This window comes from Corylus avellana, chromosome ca4 (genome assembly GCF_901000735.1).
Source record: "Corylus avellana chromosome ca4, CavTom2PMs-1.0".
Taxonomy (NCBI): domain Eukaryota; kingdom Viridiplantae; phylum Streptophyta; class Magnoliopsida; order Fagales; family Betulaceae; genus Corylus; species Corylus avellana.
The window spans coordinates 29,646,113-29,671,110 of record NC_081544.1 but is presented as its reverse complement, the minus strand read 5'-3'; the positions used below and the strand labels follow the sequence as shown (position 1 = coordinate 29,671,110).

General features: G+C 36.7%; 3 protein-coding genes across 6 annotated transcripts; all 3 read right to left on the bottom strand.

Moving 5' to 3' along the window:
* Positions 1-503: 503 nt before the first annotated feature.
* On the bottom strand, positions 504-7,269 carry LOC132176998 (uncharacterized WD repeat-containing protein C2A9.03-like). 4 transcript variants are annotated; one of them, XM_059589174.1, is made up of 10 exons: positions 7,125-7,269; positions 6,254-6,389; positions 5,973-6,140; positions 5,782-5,868; positions 5,329-5,463; positions 4,980-5,090; positions 2,626-2,717; positions 2,434-2,539; positions 1,846-1,932; positions 504-1,364 (listed from the first exon to the last, which is right to left on the bottom strand). In XM_059589174.1, exons 2-10 carry the CDS (start codon positions 6,380-6,382, stop codon positions 951-953), a joined length of 1,329 nt encoding a protein of 442 aa, XP_059445157.1. In that variant the 5' UTR covers positions 6,383-6,389; positions 7,125-7,269; the 3' UTR covers positions 504-950. The 4 variants fall into 4 exon arrangements, with proteins under 4 accessions (XP_059445157.1, XP_059445156.1, XP_059445158.1 ...); XM_059589173.1 differs by having other exon boundaries at positions 7,112-7,268; XM_059589175.1 differs by lacking the exon at positions 7,125-7,269 and adding an exon at positions 6,986-7,081.
* A 2,381-nt stretch (positions 7,270-9,650) lies between these two features.
* LOC132177299 (fanconi-associated nuclease 1 homolog) lies at positions 9,651-20,799 on the bottom strand. Its single transcript, XM_059589561.1, has 14 exons — positions 20,204-20,799; positions 17,143-17,651; positions 16,952-17,056; positions 15,692-15,956; positions 15,528-15,590; positions 15,011-15,085; positions 14,808-14,923; positions 13,452-13,528; positions 13,265-13,352; positions 13,023-13,163; positions 12,717-12,943; positions 11,988-12,261; positions 11,599-11,832; positions 9,651-10,767 (listed from the first exon to the last, which is right to left on the bottom strand). Exons 1-14 carry the CDS (start codon positions 20,472-20,474, stop codon positions 10,321-10,323), a joined length of 2,892 nt encoding a protein of 963 aa, XP_059445544.1. The 5' UTR covers positions 20,475-20,799; the 3' UTR covers positions 9,651-10,320.
* A 1,050-nt stretch (positions 20,800-21,849) lies between these two features.
* On the bottom strand, positions 21,850-24,644 carry LOC132177300 (protein WHAT'S THIS FACTOR 1, chloroplastic-like). Its single transcript, XM_059589562.1, has 2 exons — positions 24,502-24,644; positions 21,850-23,750 (listed from the first exon to the last, which is right to left on the bottom strand). Exon 2 carries the CDS (start codon positions 23,467-23,469, stop codon positions 21,994-21,996), a length of 1,476 nt encoding a protein of 491 aa, XP_059445545.1. The 5' UTR covers positions 23,470-23,750; positions 24,502-24,644; the 3' UTR covers positions 21,850-21,993.
* Between the last annotated feature and the right edge of the window lie 354 nt (positions 24,645-24,998).

The following is a 24,998-nucleotide window of genomic DNA, read 5'->3' as shown; positions in this document are numbered from 1 at the left end:
ATGAAAAAAAAAAAAAAAAAAAAAAAAAATTGGTCTCCAAGAAATAGTTTAATCAACTGTGGACTATGCGTCTATGCCTAGTGAAACAGAAGTTATTAGTTCGAATCCCCCCTCCCACTTTCCTTCCCTTGTGTAGACATAGTAAAAAAAAAAAATAATAATAATAAATAAAATATTAATCCCTAGCATTTCTTAAAAGAAAACATATTCAAACATCCCTTGTTCTTTTCCTTTTGGGAGGCAACACGGCTCAAATGGCAAGATTAACATTTGGGGGATTGCCATACAACGTGGACATTGAAGAGTCACAATTTAAGATGGTTGGCTTGAATTTCAAGTTCCTAGGGACAATTTGTTAAATAGAAAGCAGTGAAAACAACATAAATACGGATTACATGAAAACTTCAAGCCGCTGAAACAGCAAAGACGAAACAATGTGATAAGCACATGCACATGATTATCTTGTATCACTTGAGGAAGAGGGTGGTAATCAAATCTTGACAGAGGTTTATAAGTAGGGATTAATTATGTAGAAAATGTTCCCTCAATCCAATGAGAGCCGTCGACTACATCTAATTCCATTCCAAAACAACTGTATGTACATGACACCAATAAAACCTTAAAGATCACAAGGCACCACAGCTTACTCAAGATGGGGGAGAGAGAGAGAGAGAGGGAGAGAGAGAGAGAGAGAGAGAGATAAATCAGAGGGGCATTGCTTGCAAGTAAAGAACCAGCACTATACACACACTGAGTGAACTTGTAGCCAGAAATAGCTAGCTTATTCTTCTGTCCATTTTGATTGTTCAGGTTGACCTAGATGGAACAGAGAAATTTCTGGAGTAGAAGGTAAAATTTCAGTACCCTCTGTTTTTTTGGTTTCTTTTCTTCCTCCAACAACTATGCAGTACCGTTGTTGATGGCCATCCATTGGATCAATCGATCACAACTCACAAGAAGGAATCAAGATAACCATATGTATGCCTTCTGTTATACTGTAGCAAGCTTGCATATGTCCGGTCCCATATTCCTATATACAGAGATTCATCATCGGGGCTCAGGGATACCCCAGAGATCTCACCAAAGAAATCAATCTCTTGCCGCTTTTTGTAATCCGACTTTGTACTATACACATGAACAAAATCTGCAGGTTCAGCCACCACCACGAACTGACCGTCTGAGGAAAAGCGAATTGATCGGACGGCACCCAAATTACCCTTCAGAATAGCAGTTGGCGATGATAGCTTTCTTACATCCCATACTCGGCAAGTCTTGTCCTGATTCCCCGTGGCAAATGTTCGTCCATCAGGGTGCCATGCAGAAGCAAAAGAGTAATCCAGATGACCAACCACTGTGGCAACAGTCTGGAAACATCAAAAACAACAATTACATCCTGTCAGTGAAATTCTTCATTTCCTACTCTTAAGCACCTGCAATTTACTTCTTTAAATGCAGGTTTCACCACTGCAGCTACTCTGTGCCACTAGAAAACATTCCAAAAAAATAGCAAACATTTACAGCAATCTTTCATGCACTGAACATTTTCAACCCTTGCACAGGGTGAAATGGATTAGCCCTCTACAAAAATATGATACTGTAGGAAAGATAACAATTGAGAACTTGATCAAACCAATGATTTTCCTGCTTTTTTTTTTGAGAAAAATTGGAAATTGGAAAAAGCAATGTAATGTGCCATTGGACAACAACGAGAAGATATAAGTAAACTTCTGGAACTGTACAATTGAAATCATCCATTTCACACATCTTCTCAGCAACAATGTTTATACTTGAGAAATGCAAAAAGAAAACGCAATCACAGTTATCACGTCAGTAAGAATTCTTTACCTTTCCACTGTTTGAATCAACTAGCAATCCCTCTGTGTGATCTCCAACAACAGTAATAAGCCTACGGTCTGGACTCATTGATGTATGCTGCATCAAAATGAACCAGTTCATTCATAAGAAAATAGTTCTTGGATCATGCTGGCTATGCATGAGTCAAAAGAAAAATGTTGTGATAGGGTCATCGTGATATAGATATCTTAAAAAATCAAAAGAAGCATGACACGGCAATGCTAGACAACATCCTATTCACAGGCTTGGTTAGGTGTCTACTGAGTTTTCCTTTCACATTGACCTTTGTCCATAACACGTGCAATGTTCAACATGAATTAATACATTGGAGGCAAAAATGAAAAAAAAAAAATTGGGTTCCTAGTTGACAGCTTGATGTCAAGATATCAGATTGATACAACACTCATTGCCTCATAACCTCTGGTCACTTAAGTTACCCTTCTAGATTGTTACCCCATTTACAGAGGAAGCATAATTAATTGGACATGGGAAATGAAATGAAATGATATGACTAGAATTTATTGGGAAAATAGATTCACGAAAATCAACAATTTCATGCTAAATGCTTAAGAGACTTACATTCACCGGCCAAGGGAAACGGAAGTGATTCAAAAGCTGAAATTTCTCCATGTCATATTCTCTTACACCACAATCATTATTGGAGGCCATGAAATGAATTCCACCCCTGCAAGAGTTTCTGTGTCATACTGTGTTTCCATGAATAACACAAGATCAGCTCAACTGTTCTATTTTTCGAAATTATTATGATACCTCAAGCTTTCATATATTTCGATAGCATTTGTGATGGCATTATCATCATAGGTGGTCCGGGTACAGAAACTAACTCCTGGTTTATCCAAACGCTGCAGCAATGGATAAAATACAATCTTCATAACATGAACATTAAAAAGCATTATAGTCAAAAAGCATCTTATAATTCTTTATATACAAAAATGAACATGTTGTGAAATCAATTGTATATCAGTAATTAAGGGGTGTCTTTTGCTCTTTCTAGTTAGGTGTTTCCTTTTGTATACCTCATGTGTACTTAAGGGCACCTTACGCATTTTATAAATTTTATTGATTACTTATAAAAGAAAAAAAATTGTATATCAGTAATCCCGAGAAAACATCTGAACATGATATATAGTCCAAACCATTTAGAAAAAACATCTTTTTGAAGAAACCTTTTTTGAGGTTAAGGACTCTGTTGGATAGTGATGGGAAAGATATTTTCTTTTGGACTCATAGTTGAGTCGCTAAATACTGTTTAATCCATTTGCTAATTGAGTCCCAAAGAACTAATATAGATTGGAATTTGACATTTGCTATTTTATTAGGAACAGTATACAGAATGTAGAGGAAATGAAATATGTGAAATAGGATAAAATTAAGTTGATTCCAACTTTTCTGCAACCTATTGAACCACCAATACATGATGCAGTTAGCTGGGGCCCAACCCAAGATGAAAAATTCCTGGTGAAGTCAGCTACAAGGGGAGTCAAATCAAAGACAATTGATCTCATCCCAAAAGTGATTTTCTGGTCTACATTTGGAAAGCAAATGTTCTTAAGATCAAAAATCTTTCTTTAGATGCTGATCAGGCAAAGGCTTCCAACACAAACTATTGATTACATATTTCGAGCTTCTGAGTTTAGCATTTTACTTATCAAAAGAGTTTAGCAGATGTATTTGGCTCAAGGCAACTGGCAATTGTCCCACCGTGCTTGATACAGAGGAGCATTATGTGGACTGGATGGAGGTGGCAAAAAAATAACTTCTGAACCCTTCTGCAGTATTAGAAAAATCTGCTGGTAACTTTTTTGAGTTTTCCAATCAATTTAGTAGAGCTGAGAATTTTATTAACGCAGGACATTAAGTGGAAGAAAGATGGCACAGATAACGTTTTTTAAACTTAATTTTGCTGGATTGGTTCAAGATAATGGAAGGAGACCTACTCTTGTCTATGTAATAGAAACAATTCTGGAAGAACTCCGATTACAGTGGCAGAATGCAGGGTTTTATGGGATGATTTAGCTCAGCATCACATCCAGAATTAAATATAAATAAAAAATTGAAGGATGTATTAAGTGGTTATAGATAGTGTTAAAGGAAATTCTAAAGTACTTTGTAGGCAAACAGAAGAGAAGATTGAAGCTAAAACAGCAATTCCTATAGATTTGCTATCACACATACCCAAAAATATGCACTTCACCTAAGCATGAGGGAGAAAGCTAGAAAATGCAATAACTGTCCATGCCATACCAACCTATTAGATATGCAACTTCCACTAAATAGAAAAGACACCTTAAAGAAAACAGTGATTGACAATATTCAAGAATTATTCCTGAATGCTTAGCAGTCCACCTGTAGAATATCATGTCATAGAGCACTCAAGAGTCAAGAGGCATCAAATTTTATTAAAAAAAGGAAGTGAATAACTGCTATAAATTCGAACATCGCTGAAGCAAGAGACAGGAAACCGATGAAGAAAATAACCAATGAACCTATTAATGCAAACATACAACTACAAGCAGGAAGCTTTCTTTAATATTCGAGGATATGCCTAAACCCAATCCAGCTTCAAATGCTCCTCAACTGCTGTCAAAGCAGGTCTATAATTATATTCAGAAGCCCTTGAAAGCTCCTCAGCATATTTTTTAAGTTTTATGCCTGTAAGTCTTCCTCAGCCAGCTTGGACAGAATAGCAGAGCAAGTTCTAATATTAGTTGTTTTATTTTGTGAGTGAAATATTCCTCCTTTTTGTACTTCTTCCTTCTTAATTGAATTGTATTTATTTATTTATTTATTTTGAGAGTTTTTGAGAGTTTGGGGGACATTGCAAAAGTGATGGAAGTTCAAGGGGTTAAGTGAAGTTTCCAAAAAAAAAAAAAAAAAAAAAAGGCTGAATAATTTGATAATCCATCCACAGTAATTTGACCTCAAAACTCAAAAGAATGAGGAAGACATCAAGAAACATACAGATGCTTCATATGCATGCAAGTGGGAGAGTCAGAGGAAGCCATTTATGGTTTGAAACCAACTATATGAACATTTCATCACCATTGTAGCGACAAAAAAAAACTACAGCCTTCTACATGAATAGCAGCTAACACATGACTAACCTTACAAGTAAGCTCTCCTTGGAAACCACCTGCAACCAAGAAATTATCCTTGACTGCCAGTGTGCTAATTTGAGTCTGTGTAAAACCTTCCAATAAACTTCCTTGGTGTTTCTACACAGCAACATAACATAGCTTAGCAAACAGAGAAATGTATAAAAGATTAAAAGGAAAAATTATCTGCATACAGTAAGCAAGGATGCAGTATAACGACTAGCATAAGGAGAACAAAAACTAAAACTTACACATATGGACAATGCAATAAGAATTTGTAAAAACAACTTGCGATTTGTCTCTTTTTCAAATGTTAATGTCCAATATGATAAAATTTACATATAAAAAACTGTAATACCTCAGAAGGTGCTACATGCCCTGAAAAATTGAGGATCTCGGACAAATTGCCACTTAATGATGACCAGTGCATAACTAGATAGTTGGACATTAGATAGACATCATGTTTCGAAGAAGCCCAAATCAGGTTCCTTAGCTGCATGCCAATTGCAAAAAGTTTGTCAACTAGGCCACAAAAGTTCATCACATAGAATACGAAATTCAGATGTCATAGCAGTTAACTTGAGAGAGAGAATGATGGTATTAAATGCAGCCAAAAAGGCCTCATAATTCATCAAAAAAGAAAATAACAACTTGAAAGAGCTGTCTTGCACAGTCAAGAACTTCCTATCTTCAGTGAGGGAAGGGATATACTAAGGACACAAAAACCCTAATTAACACATTTGTTAAAAAAAAGAAAAAACTTCAAAGCAAACAAAGGAAAAGCAAGTCGGCACTTGGAAAGTCCCCAAACCTGAAAATGAAGGATTGTAGGCTGGACTAATCTTGTGTTGTGGAAAAATTGATAGTAGTTACCACCTTTCTCCACTGGCTTGCACTCCTAACACAATGAATACAATTATCATACTATTTCATTACAATTTCGAATACCAAACTCCACTCCTTAAAAACAAAAAAGAAAGAACTTTCGGACAAATAGCAAACCTTGTCCATGGTCTCCCCAGATAAAGGGACATTCTCATAATTCCTGTACTCTTCGAGCCTAGTCAGTCTGTATTTATCCCTCGTTATGCTCAGCCTGTCCCATGGAATACCTTGAATATCCTTTCCCTGCCTGGCTTGGGCTGCCGAGGTATCAGTCACCCTCGTAAGCTGCACACATTCAAAGATAAAAGAAATCAAAACTTGCCAATGCAAGGGAAAGACATACAAACCGAAACCCAATAAGCAATTATAGCTATTAAGAGGGAGAGAAGGGAAACCACCATGTTATACTCATCAAGACCCAATTCTCCATCTCTAACATAGTTTTCGTCTGCAAACTCATTTCCAAAATCTTCCATTTCCTGCTCATCCGCCATGTAATCGACTCCGTCCACCGCCTGGTAGGACATGCTCCTTCTGCATTCATATGCACAATTCTAATATTAACAATCAGGGAAAAGAAAAGATAGAAAATAATCAAACCAAAAAACAAAACCCTAATTTGAGAACCCAACCTAAATGAATATTACTAACAAAGACAACCAATAGAATAAACCTATATGAAGAAAAAAAAAAAAAAAAACACAAATATATAGGCGCATAAACAAACAAACAAACAGATACCCAGAAGGAAAAAAATTCAACTTCGGAACAATAATAAACATATTAAATAAAATAAATATAAAATAAACCTCATGTTTGGACCATTATGAATAGCAATAGCATTTCCGGCATCCAGTAATTGGTTAAAGGCAGAAAAATATAGAATGTATGAATAAATAACATCAAATTAAACCCAAAAAATAAAAATAAAAAATAAAAAGACCCAGTATGCGTGCACACAAACCAATTGGTAAGAGCTTCTCCAGAATCAAATTTTACAAAAAACCCCCAATAAAATGTATATTTTTTTTTCTTTTTCTTTTATTTGAGGGAATTATTGTTTGAGTAAAATGAAAGCTTAGTGGGGCATAGATAGTGCAGGAAAAATATAATTAAAGAAAGGCACCCACCAACACCTCAAAAGACAAAACTCCGGAAACAAGCCACGGCGTTCGCAAATCAATTTGGATAAACAGTTTGGCGTAGAAGAAACTTGCAAGAGAAAAAGAAAAGATAGAGAAAGAAGAATCGAATACATGAGAAACTTGCCGTTTGGGTCTGCCGGAGAGAGGGGACCAGTGAGCAATGGGAATGAATCCACACAACCTTTTTTGCAGAGGCCGAAAGGGATGTGAACGATATTTTATTTCTCTCCCCCTTGGCTCGCTTAGGCGTATTTTTGTACTAATTTTAATTTTAATTTTTAAGTGTTTATTTATTTATCTTTTTCTTTTGTGTGTGTGTAGTTGCGTAATAATAATGGGACGTGGGGGGTTTTGATGGTGTTGTCGGCAAACCGACTTTACATGCGCATGGGGGATTGAAACCGATTTGATGCCAAGACGCACGCAACGCAACCTAAACAGATCAACTCACTTCTTTTCTTTTTCTTTTTTCTTTTTTTTTTTTAAAAAAAATATTAACAAATAATTCAAAATTTTATTTAAAATTCTAAAGCTCTTTTAATGACATTTTTATCCCACGGAAGACTCGTTATAAAAAACCCAAGTCCAATTCCTGTAAAATTTAAGGTCCGTTTGAGATTGCGGTTTCAATAAATGTATTTTTAAAAATAGCGTTTTTGAAATCGCTACTTTTTAAAATCGTAAAAATTCGCATTTTTTCAAATAAGCATCTCTTAGCCTGCTTATTGAAATCGCAGATTTTTTTTTTTCTATTTTAAATTAAATATTTTTTAAATCGTAATGCCAAACGTCTTACGTTTTGCGATAACTTTTAAAAATGCAGATTATTCTTGCGAAATCGTAATTCCAAGCGCACCCTTAATTGGAGTTAAATTCATTTATTAAATGGATTAAACTTGAACAAAAGTTTAAGTTCGTTTTATTAAAATGGTTTAACTTTGTATAATTTCAATTTTATTAGTTTTTTATGCTATTATTTTTAACTTTGTAATCAGAATGATAATAATCTTTTGAATATTAAGGGGTTTTGATATTGGGAATGTGTGGTGTATATGTATGTATGCCTCACAAGTTGCAACAAGTGCAATCCTTGGTGATAAGTCGAATGAAGGGATGACATCAAGCTATTATGCCCCTTATATGCCTTGGCCAACTCACAAGTTAAAATGGTCGAGACAAAGATTCACAACCCGCAAGGATGAGCTAACTCAAAAAAACATGTTAATTTAGGTTGATTTTAATTGACCTAAGCCCAATTATATAAAATCTTAAACTGTTAATTTCGTGTTGAGTATACGAGTCGTTTAAAAAATTGTCAATCCTACTTTATATAAGCCAAGAAAATAGCTATCGAGAAAATGTGAGTCAATATATATATATATATATATGGGTTCAAAATAAAGGAGAAATGATATCCCTGTCAACTTTGAAGTATAACATTTTTAATTTTTCAAGCCCTTCATCCGAAGGGGAAACAGTTGGTGACATAAAAAGGTGACAAGTCATGAGTATGTGTATGGCTCAGCCAGGCTAAGTGGGAGAGTGGTTGGGTTCTTTGAGGATAGTGGACTAAATGATGCATTGAAGAAGAGGACATGAGGGAGATTTTGGAAGTTGTACAAAAAGTCATATCCCTACAAAGGCAGAAGTCAACAATTGGTGAGCTAATGCTCTGAGCAACTAACATATTAAATGCTACACAGGCAGCTCTAGATGAGATGAATTCACTGTTCCCAATGGCCAACTCAGGCTCCTCCACGTGTCCCCAGTTAGGGTTCTTATGATATGATTACCGGAGAGAAATAATATCCCTCCATCTCTTACCATTATCCCATCCATCTCCACCTTAAATTTACCATTGGATATGTAAGACCCATGTGGATGGAGATGAATGAGAGAATGTTAAGAGATGTAGGGATATCATTTCTCCCAACTTTAACCCTATACTTTAATGTCCAAACTGTGTTTTAAAAACGAGTAATGCTATACATCACCTTTTATTTTTCAAAGCTTATGTGGCGTGGTCTCTTATAGCATTTGCTGAGTTAATATACTTTTTATTGGTTAATTAGAAGGTCAAGATATAGTGAAATTCTAATATACATTTTATAAAACTTTCTGCACCTTATAAGAATATTTTGACAAAGGTAGTACTTAATTTTTGTATTTTGACAAAGATAGTACATAATTTATATATGGGTATGAACTAACTTATTATTATTTAAAATATTTAAAAATTAGAAGAAAAAAGGTGACCGTGTAACTATCCTGATAAAAAATGACTATGTAGCCACTACAAGAGACTAAGAGTGGTTGCATGACCATCACAAGCCATGGGTGGCTGCGTGGCCACTTTTGTCATGGTTAGAAGTGGCCACAAACCATCACAATAGGCTAGAGATGGTCACATGGCCACCCAACTAGTGCAGTGCAACCACCCCCCACCCATTGTGGGTGACCATACATTTGCTCTACATTTTTTTTCCCCTCAAAATAAGCATGTTTAATACTCATTTATTTGAAAACACAATTAAACAATTTTTTTAAGTGGATCCCACAAAATATCTTTTCTCAAATGTGAATCCACCAAAAAATACTTCTCACATTTAAATCACATCAAGACACTTTTTCAAACCAAAATAAATAATAATAATAATAAACACACTTATCAAAAACATTATCAATCCACACCCAAATTATTTTTCTTTTTTGTCGTTTTTCAATCAATGTGACCCCTTTGATAGATTTTTTTCTCTAAATGCTAACGATGATCTTTCTATAGATTTAATATGGTAGATACAGATATGACTGCATTTTATGGCACTTAACGTCAACCAATATATCCATCTGGTATCACACAGATCTGATCTTCCTATTCCCAGGCTTCCGTCTGAAATCAGGGAGCATCAAGATGAACTCTTTATCGATACATCTGCTTAACAACTGATCAAAAATACCAGAAGGTTCCTCAATTTTATCCACTATACAGAAGATATGGCCTTACCTGACTAGGCTGATAATATTCACCATCAATTTCCTTTGTCGAACTCTGACTCTAGGATAGAAGCTGAACCGTTTTATTTCCTGACTTTAGTCCTTGACAATAATGAAAATAGAACCTTGACTTTTTGTAGTGTAGGGTTTTCTGCAACATTGGTTGCAGTCGGAAGAATGCATTATTGCCTACATACACAAATTTTGAGGATGATTTTTCATGGAAAACTGTCCACGTAATCATTGAATGGCTTCTGTGAACTTCATCGTCGTACGCATTCTTGTCATATTTTTCTTCCACTCTTACAGCAAATCAATATGACTTGTCATGCAGACATTGGCAGAGGGCTCACCTTACAAACCTCTGTATTAAACCCACAATCCATTAGAAAAAGTAGCCATGCTCGCTGCTGTTCAGACAGCTGATCCCTGGGGCCTTTCACTTCAACAAGCTTTGCTTCACCCCTGTACTCCCCATGAAAGCGCCATAGCAACAAATCTGGCATTCCACTGGACCAGCTCCGGTAATCTTGTGCAAGATGTCGGCACAGTGAGGCCAAACAAGGGCCACCAACACATGTAACAGCTGCCCGAAGTTCAGTTAGGGAATGCCGGTTCCAATTAACTCCCCTACAAGCTGTTCCCACATGGGATTCCCATGACATGATGAGGATCCCCTCAGCCATGCCAGTATGAATTTTTTGTAGATGAGATTCTATACAGCTCTTTCTTGCCAGATAAAAGCTATCAGACTCCAAATCCAAGGGTGCTGTCTGCAAAATGGAAATTCCTTTTAAGCCTATTGACAGAAGCAAAAAGACAAGAAATTACTGGGAGACTGTAATTTGGAAAACAAAGAGTTACAAAACATGACTTTCACGCTAGAGGTATGTTTGAAAATGGCCTCAATGCCACTTTCATTTCTCTTATACCGAAGAAACCAAGACCGTTGACATTAATGATTTTCGACCTATTAGCTAAGTGGGTGGCAAGTTTTAGCTTGATGAAGTTTGGAAGATGATACCGTCTTGCCTTAGGTGGTATCTTTGGAGGAAAAGAAACAATCAAAGCTTTGAAGACTCTGAGAGGACATTGGTGGAATCAAAGCTTTCAGACTCTTTATCATTGGACCGCCGCCTTTGATTTTAATACTTTAAGCTTTCACTTTTTTTAGATCTTTTTTCTGCTTCTAACTAGGTGTCTCTTTTGTATACTTCTCGTGTGCTAAAGTTGCGCATTTGCAAGTTTTAATGAATTTGCAATTACTTATCAAAAAAAGTATGAAGTTCTACACCAATACTTTGTTTGATAAGTAAGCAAAACTTCATTAAAAGCACAAAAGCGTATTTCAAGTACACATAAAGTATACAAGAGAAACACCTAACTAAAAAAAGAAAAAGAAAAAGAAAAGGAAAAAAAAAAAAAAAAAAAGAGACTAAAAAAAAAAACATGAAAAGCAAGTACGTTAAGAAAGTCTAAAGCAGCTGGAGGTAAAGAGTATTGAAGAAGAAAGACTTTAGTTCAAAAAGCATACTAGAAACAAAACACTTGTGACAGAAACTGAAGAAAAGATAACAAATTAATAAACAAACATATAAACATACCTGAAATCTGTTGCGGAAGACATTAGGTACATCAGAGAATATGATGTCCCACATAAGCAGCCCAAATATTGTCAACCAAATGCCACTCTCTGTATGAACACCCTGCCATCCGCCTCCTTCCCCAGCATAGTACTGTAGGGCAAGCTGCTCAACTCCACATTGCTCCCCATCTTCTCCATAAAACCTGTTTTTCATGCCCATTTCACAGTTCAAAGGTCTCCCTTGAACATGAACCTAAAATGTTTTCCAGCAACATCAGTCACAATTGGAAGAGGAGCAACTTTTAGGCGTCTACTACTTTCAAGTTTTAGATGTACTTAATGACTTCGACTTGAAGGTTTAACAAGCATATCAGAACATTAAAATTCTTAAAAGAACCAGGCAATTACCTCTGTGATTTTCCTCTTGATGGATGCTGAAAAACTAGGCGTTTTCCAGCGCCTCGGTGGTTTCCCTAAGCGAAGGATTCGCCTCTGCAGTGCCATCCTTGAACCAGCACGCACCCATGGATCCTGTAATCCATCTTCAGCAACTGCAAGGCTCTCATTGGGACACCCTATGTGCTCCAAATTAATTGACAACCTTAGTGTCCAATATCCTCTTCTTCCATCACAAGTAAAACAATTCAGCAACCACTTGAGTAAATTTATTGCATCCTTATACCTGAGCAGAAGAAAAATGTTTTTTCAGCTGCTAAATAGAATAACCATATGCTGAAGTGCAGAGACCAACAATTTTGCATTACTACTAATACCTGTAATTGCATTTGCAGGTTTTGTAACCATTAATAATCCCTCATAAAAGCATATTGAGTCAATGGCAGCATAATGCCGAAAAATGTGAGTTTTAACACATTTCCACCCTTCTTTAACATTTACTGTGGTATTTCCTTTTGATTTCTATATCCACTTTCAAGATACTAATTATAACTAAACCCTTCGCATAATTTACACTGAAATTATTATCATAAAAACAATCACAAGTGAGACATGATTACTCAACTGTATACAACTGGAGAAACATATTAATGGAAAAATGAAATCAGGCACAGAGGCTAATGTTGTAGTTCGCAGTATAAGCACATAAAAAGAAGCAACAATTTGTAAACACATTAATACCTGCGCTCCCGCTCGAGAAAGGAAACTCCCAATGAGACCACTTTTGAGTAGACCCACGATGCTGAAAAGCGTGAAAGAAATGTAGCCGCTGATTCAGAGTTTAAGGATTTAATTGCTTTCGTAGGAGAGCAGCAAATACGGGAGTCAGCAATCTTTATGCATTTTAACACTAATTCAACAGCGTTTCCATCAAGAGCTTGATCCATTAGTTGTGCCACTTCGATGGCCTGTAATCCATGACCCTCACATATGGTAAAGGCAATTGAATGTCAATATTTTTTTACTAAATAGAAACAATGGTAACACCTCTTCATAAGCCAGCAGGTCATCTCGACCCGAGAAGATTTGTTCTGAAATTATGCAGTTGTAAGTTGGATACTTGACGATTCCCAAGTCAACTAGTAGAAACGCTGATAGATCTTGCTCGCTATTCAGGAAGAAAAGCCTCTGCAGGGGCAGTGAAATTCATAAAGATCATTTTAGATGAAATTACAATTAAATCAAACTGCTGCCACATATAAATGACAAACTAGAAGACACGACAGCACCTCAGCACGCCAGATAAAGGATTCAGATTTTGAAGATATCCTAATACAGGCACCAGTTTTATCCAAAATCACACTTGGTAGGGATGGGCTGCACATTAAGAGAGCAAGAAAAAGATAAACTTAATATACACTCATTAACACACCTAACTGAAAATGTCAACAAGTCTCTTATAGATTGTATTCATACCATAATCCATCTCCATATGAACAGAGAAGCGATTCAATAAGATTCTTCTTTCTCGTACCATGATTACAGTTTGAAACCTCAAAAGAAGCACAAAACAATTGAACATAAGACCCATCAGATAACAATAAAAAAATGCACCGGAGCATACTTCAGATCAAAGAGAGATTAGAGTTAAGAGTCCATTACTAAAAGTTATTTCACTTGTTTAGGAAGAGCATAAGTTTTATCAGATAATGATAACTTCTAAATCTAATTCATTGAGCGAATATATTATTTCAACTGAAATGCTCTGTCTTGCTCATTGAGTTTGAAACCAGAAAGACAATGCTAAAACCTCAATTTGGTAGGACAAGCACAATTAAAATGCTGTTCAAGGCAGTAAGCATGTGAAGACAATGCCAGCAAAAGAATAAATATATGGATAGTCAGTAGCCTATATCTTGCACTCTTAATTAACGGGACAAATATCGTTTTCTACTTTTAGGAATTAATAGAGTAAAACAATGAGTGTTCGATATGAATTATACGTGTAATTTGTTTATGTAGAACAACATCTACATGCATATAGACAGACAACAGATGGGATATTTACACACAAACATACATACAAATATACATAGTATGAATAAAATGTTTGACCCGTATCTGTCCACACAGTAGCTCTCTTACTGTGTAGTCATCGAAAGCCAATTAATCAATTTTGGAGCGAAAACTATGGGTGCAACCAAGTTTAGAAGGACCCACCCATAATGCTCCACCTGTTAGTATAACATAAGAAATGTGCTCAAAAACCAATTATGCCTTTGGTTTCTGCACCACAGAACCACGTGGTATGCATTTAATGGTTACTAGACCTAATATGTCAAAACTCAAAATTTTAGAAACGTAATATGATATAAACTACAAAACTCAGATAAATTCAACTAAGCCCGTGACAGGTCTAAAGTGACAAGTAATTTTAAATTTAGGCACAAAAATCTGAAAGGATCTGGCTGATGGTTATATGCCGACTACAGCCTTACATTAACATTCTTCATTCATACTTTAGACTAGCTATGCATCAGTTACAAGAATGTTCAGTCCCAAGCCTCCATATGAACACTTAATATAGTTTTAAGAAGTAAATTGTATATTGGAAATATGCAACATTCTTTGACTTTTACTAATTTTGTCCAAAATGAAATCTGAAGAATACAATGTATAATGGAGACAGATTTTCACAATACAATAAAATACATTATTAGCATAATAATACCATAGCAATTTTCCACTATAGGACGCACTAAAATAGCGGATGCTGCCTCAATTGAGTCAGAATGGGACCAAATTCTTATAGTAATGTCCATTATTGCAAACCTTAAGGTTGCCCAAAATATCACGTAGCTCAGAAACAGTGAGCAAATTCAACATTTCCTTAATGTCATTGTCATGAAGTCCATCTGTATCTTCAACTGAACATATATAACCTGTTGCTGCAGCATGGTAAGTGATATCAAGAAAGACCTTCATTTGGAAATTTGCCACAAAACATACAAGAAATATAACTACTATGTTTTTACCAGAGAGACCCTTGACTGCTTCTTGAGGATCCAATACTTCTGAGTAGGAAACATGAGACATCCGGAACCATGGCCCTGAAGTATGCATTTCTATTTAGTATTTCACCTTTGAATATGCTATTTATTTATTGAGAATCTGATAGATGATATATATGGTTTGAGGAGCTACAAGCTTAGCCATCAACTTTAAATTTTTTTTACCACACCAATTACTTAATTTTGATGTCAAGGAATTGCTACATGAGTAAAATCATATTAGAGTGAACATAAGTCAATCCAAAATTTCAATCTGTTTTAGCTGATTGCAAAGAAAAGTGACTAGATGTCAAACTTGCAAGCATCTTAAAATGAACAAAAATTATACATGATAGCAATAACTTAAAATCTTAAGAAACTTCTTTTTTGAAGTAAAAAAAAAAAGAATACAGGTAATGCATTTGTAAGAAGAATGACAAGATAACTAGAGATGCACAGCTAAAACTAATATATGAGAAAAGATTATCTGATGATAAGAAACCTTTTCGTAAATAAAGCCGAACGAAAAGCCTCTGACTATCATTTGAGAGTGAAGTAAATGATTCTGCATACATATAGCACAACATATAAGGCAGTCAGCCTGTCAGGGAAAAAAAAGAACTCAAAAGGGGGTAAGAAACAAAGACACAGAGTTAGATTTGATACCCATGAAATTTTTTTCATCATCTGTGAATAGGTGAGGATTACTTCTTAAAACCTCGTGTATTAATAGACAAAAGTTCTGCTGATATTTTTTCATGCTGGGTGGACAATCCTTTGCAGATTCAACTACACACTTAGCATTTTTCCACAAACATTTGAAAGCCTCTACACCTTCATATTCGTTTTCACCATGTAATATGCTCTTGTGACACACTATCTGAATGGGAACGTAATCAAAAGGATTCTTTGGAACAGAACTCACACATCCCTGAAAGATCCCAAAGTTACCATGATGAGAACAAAAATCAAGTAGTTTCACCGTTCTTTACATATCTCTGTGTGTGTGTATAAATCATTAAAAATAAAAGGAGTGCAACCCAAGTACACATGACTTATACAAGAGAAAGACACTCAACAAGTCAAGAATGAGAAAAGAGAGCACAAAATCCACAAAGCTAGAGCTATTGCGAAGGGGGTTAGCAAAGATCTACTCAAAGAGGGATTTAAGAAAATAGAGTTGTAGATTCGAACTCATCTTCTCACAATTATCAAAACTTCGCGCATTCCTTCTCTCCAAATGCACCATATTAAAAAAAAAAAAAAAAAGGATAAAATTCCAAAGAATATTAATATCATTCCGATTGACCCCTTCCTTTACAACAAGCCAGAAGATCCACTACCGTCTAGGCATAACTCACTCTGCTCCAAACATCCGAAATACCACACTCTACAAATCTCTCACATCATCACAATGAAGAAGGAGATGATCCAGAGTTTCCCCACTAGTTTTACAAATACAACACCAATCTATCGCATCACATATGATTATGCAAGAAGTAGCAAACCCAGTTTGATTGGCATTAAGGCTTAGTTGAGTTCAATCAATTATGCAAGGTGTTTAAAAACAAGTGTAATGTTCAATAACAATAACCTTTTATTGGTTATTATTCAAGGAGTATAGTTAATTAGATCATCACTCCAGAAGGTTGTTGCTTTTCTTTGTTGCATTCTTTTTTTTAACTACACTATATCCTTATTTATGTTAAAAGAAAAGAACTGTGGGAGCAATCCCATCAATGAAACGACAAGCTCTATTGAGTTTGATGTGAATGGATGCCAAAGGTACATAGAAAACTTTATTCAAGAAAGCACTCCCCTAGGCCTTACTATTTATATAATATAGAAGACGCTACCAGACACTTGAAAAAGTGAAAAAGCACAGAAATTCAGGCATGATTCTTTCCAATTTAAGAAATATATTACCTCAAAGCTTAGGCAGAACTTCTCAATTAAAGGAGACAAATATTGAGCTAATTCACGAGGGAGAAAGCCAAGCATTTTACCACATCCAGTATCTGCAGAAACAACCTGACTCAAAAGGACCATGCAATGCCTTTATAATAAATAATTTAAAACTTAAAACTAAAGGCAAAAGCACAGAATAGAGGAGTAACCTTGATAGCATTGGGATCCTTATCATTATCAGGGTCTCGTAGAAGAGAAATGCTTGCCCCAAGATGTAACTCCTTTTCATCACTAAACCTACGGCCAACAATAAAAGTTTCGAGAGTAACCCCAGACATGTCATCTATAGTTAAATCCCTGTCACCTTTAAGAACCTCATTCTTCGGGGACAATAGTTGGGTGGTGTCCAGATTGTAGTTGATCCTGTCATCATTGATTGGGTTTTCAGACGGACCATCTTTGTAAGTTTGCACAACAGACTCTAACTTTAGGGATGATCCAAACAGATTAATGTCATTTTCTTCAATAGCACTAAAGTCGGGCAATCCATGAACAGCACTGCGTACACGATGGTCATCGAGACCTGTATCACACACACTGTTTTCTAACTGTTCTAACTCAAAGGAACTAGCTTGAACCTTAGATTGTGACCAGAAGTTTGACTGAAGAAGAGTCTGTTGGGTCAATTTTCGTTTGGTTCCTCGAGACAGGCATGCATCTGGGGGCCATTCATCAAAACCATAGAGTAAGCATCCAATACGGTCACTCAAAAATCAGAGATATTAAAACATTAGATAAAAAAGGTTACAATATGAAATCATGATTCTTTTTCTTTTTCTTTTTTCTTTTTGTAAAGTACACAACATCAACAAAAAAGAGACTGGGGCACCGCCCAAGTACACTAGAAGTATACAAGAAGTGAGTTCCTCATACAAAAAAAAAAAAAAAAAAAACTAAACATGTAAAGAATGCATGGTCCAAAAAGGGAAGAAGACTAGACAAATGAGAACCAGTAATCCAAGAAATTAAAAAATGCAAAAGAGGATGCCTCAATATCATTACTCGATTGGTCTGTCCCATAGAATGTTCAAATTCAGCTATTCCATACCATCCATAAGTGAAGCCATAAAAGAAATCTATACAAATATTATTCCACACAAAGACCAGGTATGTTTAGGATCAAATATGGCCCTTAAATCTTAAGTAATGCAACATTTGCACAACAGCCCTATAGGGGGACATTTAATATCATGACTATGCAAAGGATCAAATTTGAGTTTTATTGGAAAGGAAAACGTAACAATCTTCGACGATTCATCCAAGAGTATGATGAATGTCAACTGCAACAAAACTGAAAATGTGGAACTAGCAGGCCTCCTTCAACCTTTGCCAATTCCAAGCACAGTATGGACTGAAATTAGCATGAACTTCATAGAAGGACTTTCCCTCTCACATGGCCAGAATATGATAATGGTAGTAGACGAGAGGCTCTCCAAGTATGCCCACTTTGTCAGCCTTTCCGATCCATACACAGTTGTTACAATAGGTAAACTTTCTTGGACGACATATTCAAATCGCATGGCACGTCTTCCACCATAGTCAGTAACCAAGATCCTACCTTTACCAGTGTATTTTGGAGGAACTTTTCATTTTATAAGGAACTCAGTTAGGTCTTAGTTCATCTTACCACCTACAATCAGATGGACAACTAGAAATAGTCAATAAATGCCTCGACTATTACCTTTGTTGCTTCATTAGAGCAAGACCCAAATAATGGTCCAAATGGTTATCACTGGCAAAATGGTGGTATAACACCAACACTCACTCCACCAAACTAACCCCTTACGAAGTTGTATATGGTGTTCCCCCTTGTCTCATTTCCTACATTCCAAGCACTACAAGGGTGAAAGCTGTTGAAGAAGTGCTAAAGACCAGAGATGTCCTCCACTTCAATTTCCACCCTGTTAAGTCTTTTTGGTCCGGAGCAGGCCGGTAACGGACCTACTTACCTGTTGGAGCGTGTGTTGACGACAGCATGTAAGTCTTCCTCTACCGCTCTCCGCCCCACTCCACCTCCGTGCAACTCAATCCCTTGCCTGCTCTAACATGCAACGGCTTTTGCACAGCACAATCCGTTGCTTGTTCTAACACATGTAATAGTAGCGAGCAGTTCCTTCCCAGATTGAGAAGCTTGAGCAAGAAATTCGCCTTTGTCATATATTCCATACCTTTGTCATATATTCCATACATCACACTAGATAGATACTATATTCTAAAGGAGAATTTTTAGACAAGCCCACGATGGAATGAAAATATTTGCTGACCTTCATTGAACAGAATGAAAATTTGAGGTGGGAGACTGAGTTTTCTTACTTCTTCAACACACTGTTTCAACAAGGGTTTTCAGCCCTTATCAGGCAATCCAACGCATTGTTAAAGTAGCTTACAAGCAGGACCTTCCACCTGACACCAGAATCCACCCAATGTTCTATGTATCCTGTCTTAAAAAGAAGTTGGTATCTAGGGCTACAGCCCAACCAACCCTGCCTGAGCACCAAAGAATAGATCTTGCATCCAAAAACATAGACTATTTTACCGAGAAGAATGATTAAATAGGGGGAAACCAAGCAACCTCTGAAGTTCTCGTTAAATGGTCTCAGTCCGTGATTCAAGATGCAACCCGGGAAGACTATGGCCAGCTGAAACAAAAATTCCCTAGCCTTGAGGACAAGGTTAATTGAAGAGGCAGGCACATGCGCCCGGGCCTTAGGTGTCCACGAATAGATTCCTGTCAGTAGGCTATTAGGAAGAGATCTGTCGTGGCTGGTTTCTAAGGAAAAATGGGAAAATTTGAGCTGTTAGTGGAAGAAGAGGAAGAGGTCTAAGGATCAGTTGTAATCATGTGCGAATTAGTGAGTTATGAGTCCAAGTTGGTTAAATGTTAGTGTCCTTGTCAGTCTTTCATTTGTATTTAAGAAGCCTCCTGATTAATGAACGAGCAATGAGGATTTGTATCTTGATTGGACCGGAGGCTGGGAAACTTCTCTCTTTTCTTCATTTTCAGTCTCTCTTTTCTCTCTCGAAGAAAGCTTCTCAAGTTTAAGAAGCCAACCACCATATAACATTAAGAGATAACAACTTCCTATGCAAGCATATTTTAAGAAGCCGGTAGTGGCTTTATCACAAACACCAAAGCTGCAAACCCATATATTCCTAAAAGTACACATAAAAATCAATAAATATATATGATATGAAAAAAGAAATGCATACCAAGATGAGTGTTGATGGCATTGTGTTCCCCACTAACTTTGTGCCCACAAACAGGGCAAGTTACCAATTCTTCTGGGTGACAAGTCTCGTTCCCAAATTCTCTCTCTTCTTCGCATTCGTCTAATTTTTTATGAGCCTCTGCATTCTCAACGGAGACGACTTTCCCATCATTACCGGTGCCGACAGGGGCGGAGAGAAGAGTTCCACGATTGGGAAGGAAGTGACGCCGTTTGCCCACCAATCGGATCAAGCTCTCTCTTCCGCGGAGCATTTTGGGCTACATATAAAAATAAAAATTATTTTCTCTGCTCTCCATCAGAATCTAAAAGAGACTCTCTCTGAGCTTCTATTTGAATCGCTTTTGTTCTTGTTTTTCGTCTCTCTATAGCTTCTGCGTCTCATTGTGAGGGTATTTTGGCTTGTATATGTTATATACACAGATTGAGCACTTGCAGTGATTTGCCCCACCTATTATTTCTCACTCCGCTCGGGAACTGCTTTGCCCCCAAATTTCCCAAACCCCGTTGCAACCCTAGCTGTTAATTAAGAGCTCGATTCCTGTGAAAGCTTTTGAAATCTCATAAATAATAGTTTATATTTTGAAGAACCAGTTGATCGCGCCTACCCTCATAAAGCAACGAGAGATCAAAAATGTCCCGCCGTTTTTTTTTAATATATATATATATATATATATATATATATATATATATATATAATTTAGTTTTTAAATTTAGAGTATTGTCAATTTTTCATCATTTTTTTTTTACTCATAAACGGAGATTTCGGGTAGAATTATAATTTCACTTCTTTTTTTTTTTTTTTTGACAACTCTACCCTCCCATTTACATGGACTGTTGGAGAGGATCCAAATACTTTTAAGGACAATGGGTAAATGAATAGTATTTTAAAGGAAAAAATATAATTAACCCTAAAAAATTGATATGAATTTCTTAAAAACTAGTCTATAGGTAGACAAAAAACATGTGTTTTTTACGTACTAACTACTAAATAACATTTTAGAGAGCAGCTTACAAGATCTAGCCTTCTTTCACTTTTTTTAAATAAAAAATAAAAAAACACTCCTCCCATCACAAGCACCACTACCTCCAACCATGCCAGACGTCGTCGCTCAGGCCGGGATCTCTCTCTCTCCATAGATCCGTAAATCTAGAATCGTTCCAACCACCACCCATGCCAGACATCGCTGCACAAGCCGAGATCTCCCACACCACAACCGATTCCTGCCATTGATGAAATCAACTAAAACCATGGAGAGAGACAATTCTCATGGCTACGATGAGAGAGAGAGAGAGAGAGATCTATCCTAGGCGGCGGCAGCATCTAGTCTGGCTAGCGGCGAACGGTGGGCAATGGCTGAGTTGGGAGGGTTTTTTTTTTTTTTTTGATAGTGTAAGAAGGGTGAGATCCTGTGTTTTGCTAACACATACATATTTGTTGTTCTAGGCAAATGTGTCAACCTCTCAATGGTGGGCATAAAAGCCTTGGTTTGTGCCCATACCACATTGAAGTTATTCTCAACACGTTATTGCATCATCAACAAAACAAGCACCCAACCTGTAGGTTGACATATACCCCAGTAGAATAGACCAATATGGCTCAAGTAGTATAAGATTGTTTCTAGTAAATCTAAATGCAACAAGCAAAAGTGTGTGAATTTATGTTACAATTGCTACCTTTGCATCACGATATCATAACACTAAAAAAATTTATTTCTTACTTTTACTATTTTCCATAAGATATGTACGTTGTTTCATCAACAATATTCATGATTACCAAGGTTCCATATTTGCTCCATCTACATCATTAAGAAGAGAAGCAGAATCTGCAGTCCAAAACAACCCACTCTCCATGTGGCCTAATGATTCGCTGCTCTCATCATCACCGACCACGACGACACAATCCAAATCTGAATCTTCATAATCGAACAAATCATCCAAACCATCATCATGATCATCATTATTGTGATCAACCTCGTAATCATCATCGTCATCACCATCATTAGAGTCACCAGTGGCATAGCTATATATCATAGCCCTTCTTCTCTCTCTTCTCATCTTGTTCCCTTCCCTAACCAACGCCATCAACTGGTCTTTTATAACCGAAGTCTCGTCCTTCTCCAATAGGGCTCCTTTCTCATCATACCCCTCCACCAAAAACACAGAGTCCCTCTGCCCTTTCAAACTCACGTAGAATAACTCTGGGTGCCTCACAAACATTCCCCTCAGCTTGTTGGGTAGCCCAAACTCCTTCCTGAAATGAGTCAAGTGGTCAATTAAAGTCCTCTTTTCAATCATCATCCCCAGCACCTCTCTCACTACTGCACAAGCTCTTTTCTCTTCTTCGATGGACTCTTTTGCTAACGCCCCCGCAGAAGTATTATAAGGGCATACAGCTGGCATTTCCCCAAAATTGATCAGAAAATCCTGGTGATGTCTCTTCAAGTTCAGTCCCTTTCGAAGTCTCAGCTGTTTAAATTTCAAAGGCCTGTCTACTATCATATCATGTGAATGAACTTCAGGAGAGGGTAGAGGATTTGCCAAGTGTGGATCCCAAGATACAAGCTCAAGTGCACGGCCATAGGAAGTATCCACAGTTTTAAATTTGTCAGGGTGGTCATTGCAGAGACGGGAACGGAAATTAGGGGGGAGACCAAGATCTGGAGCAAGGTGAACCAACTTTGACAGAAGAAGCCGACGGTGAGATGAAAGCATGAGAAGTTTCTGGAGTTTAGTTGCCAAGGTCATTGAGATTGCTGATTTGAGTTTTAATTCCTGGGAGGCAAGGGCTGCTGCTGCTGGGGTTAGACGGACGCAAAGTTGAGAATATGATTTTGTAGCATTGAATGGTAAGGGTGGTCTTGGGACTGAGAAGACTTCAAAAATTAAAGGATAACGATGAATCATAGAGAGGAGTGAGCGAGGCTTTGAAAGGGAAAGGTAGGATCGACATTTTGAAAGAATGTGGAGTAGCATATAGTGTTTTGGCTTAGAAAGGAGCAGTGTTTTCAGCTTTTGAACAAACCGAATCTTGTTTTGCTTCACAATATGCCTGTCTAGCGAAGGGCTTTGAACAATTTTGCGAGATGAACAAGAAATAGAAATGGACAGATTTTTGAAGTTCTTACTGCTCTTGTAATGTTGGTTAATGTTACCATGTAACCAAGAAGGATTCCTAGGGAGGAAACTAGAATTGAGGAAAGAGATAGGGCAATCCATTTGGGATGAGAAAGGCAGGGACAGTGCCATTTTTCAAACTTGTAGTAACGACAAGCTTTAAAGCCTACAACTTGTTGAAGGAGGGTAACATTGCCAGGAGATTACATAATATAATACCATGAATCTCATTCTTTCCAACTGATTGTAACATAAAATAGTTCCTCAAAAGGGCTGCTGCTATTGAGCAGGTTGAAGCAAAATTCTCACTGATAAGCACAACTGATCAAGGAATATAGCTACATAGGTGATAATGATAGGTGCTTCATCTGCAGCAGGCATATTGCGGATTTTCTTTCAGATTTCCTTACCATCTGCAAAAAGACATTCACTGCCATACCTTAACAAAGTATTAATATGTTAAATAAAATGCGTAGTTCACACTGGATGGTTGCTGACATATGAATACACTATTTTCTATTCATATGGTGATTTTTACTGGAGGTTTGAGATTGAGTTAAAACCAGAACCATTTATATTCTATAGCAAAACAACAAAAAATTTAACTGGAGGGACTGACAGTTGTATAGGGTCATTAGAATTCGCAACATACACAAAAAATATACATACATAAAAGTATTATGCAGAACATTCACGTTCAGTTAAACAAATTTTAACCTTTTCAAATCACATTTTCGAAAAAAAAAACCCTCCTAAAATACATTAACAAAACATAGCTTTCTTCCTGGGTAATATCAAGAAAAAATCAACTAAAGTCAAGCGGCAAGCAAGTATTCTTCTCTAAGCAATTAATTTCGATATGACAACTCGTATGTATTTAGAGAGCAGCAGACATGGTTGATGGTTCCTTCTTTGGTTTGCCACTCCAAACTCCAATTGCAATTGATATTCATGCGAATCACTTAGACATTATAACGAACACATGGAGAGCATGTTAGAAATGTCAACGTTCACTCACTGTAAAGCTTGGAGAAGTTAAGGACTCCGAAAGTAGGTTTCAAAGAGAAGAACGGTGATGGAATATTACTGCTATTAAGGAGAAACGAAAAGAAAGCTGCAAGCCTGCATGCATGGAAGACAAAGATAACAGAGCAATTAACTCACCTGAAGATATTGAGCTATATGTCTCACTCGTGCAAGCTTTGGGTCTTAGCCCTCCTTGAGAAAGGACAGGAAAGGTACTACTTTCACAAGTGAGAGACCCTACGACTTAGGAGGAGATGCTTCTGCTGAGGTTAGGGACGTTGGTCGAGTGAGAGCTTTTAAGTTTATCTCCTGCAACTTTTTTTTATATTTTATATTTTTATTTTTTTTAATTAATTAATTTTTTTTATTTTATTTTTCCGTAGGTGACCAACCTTTGGAAAAAGATCTTCTCAATTTCAAATTTTCTCAATTTTTTCCAGTTAGTGCATTTAGAAGGATAATATTGTCCAAAAATTTTAACCTCAAAAAAATTTGGAAAAATTTGCCCTTCTAAATACACTAATCGGAGGAAATTGAGAGAATTTGAAATAGAGAGGATTATTTTTCCCAACCTTTAGTATGTCAGTGTGTACAGATCACATATTTCGAGTTTTAATTTTATGGTTTAAATAAAG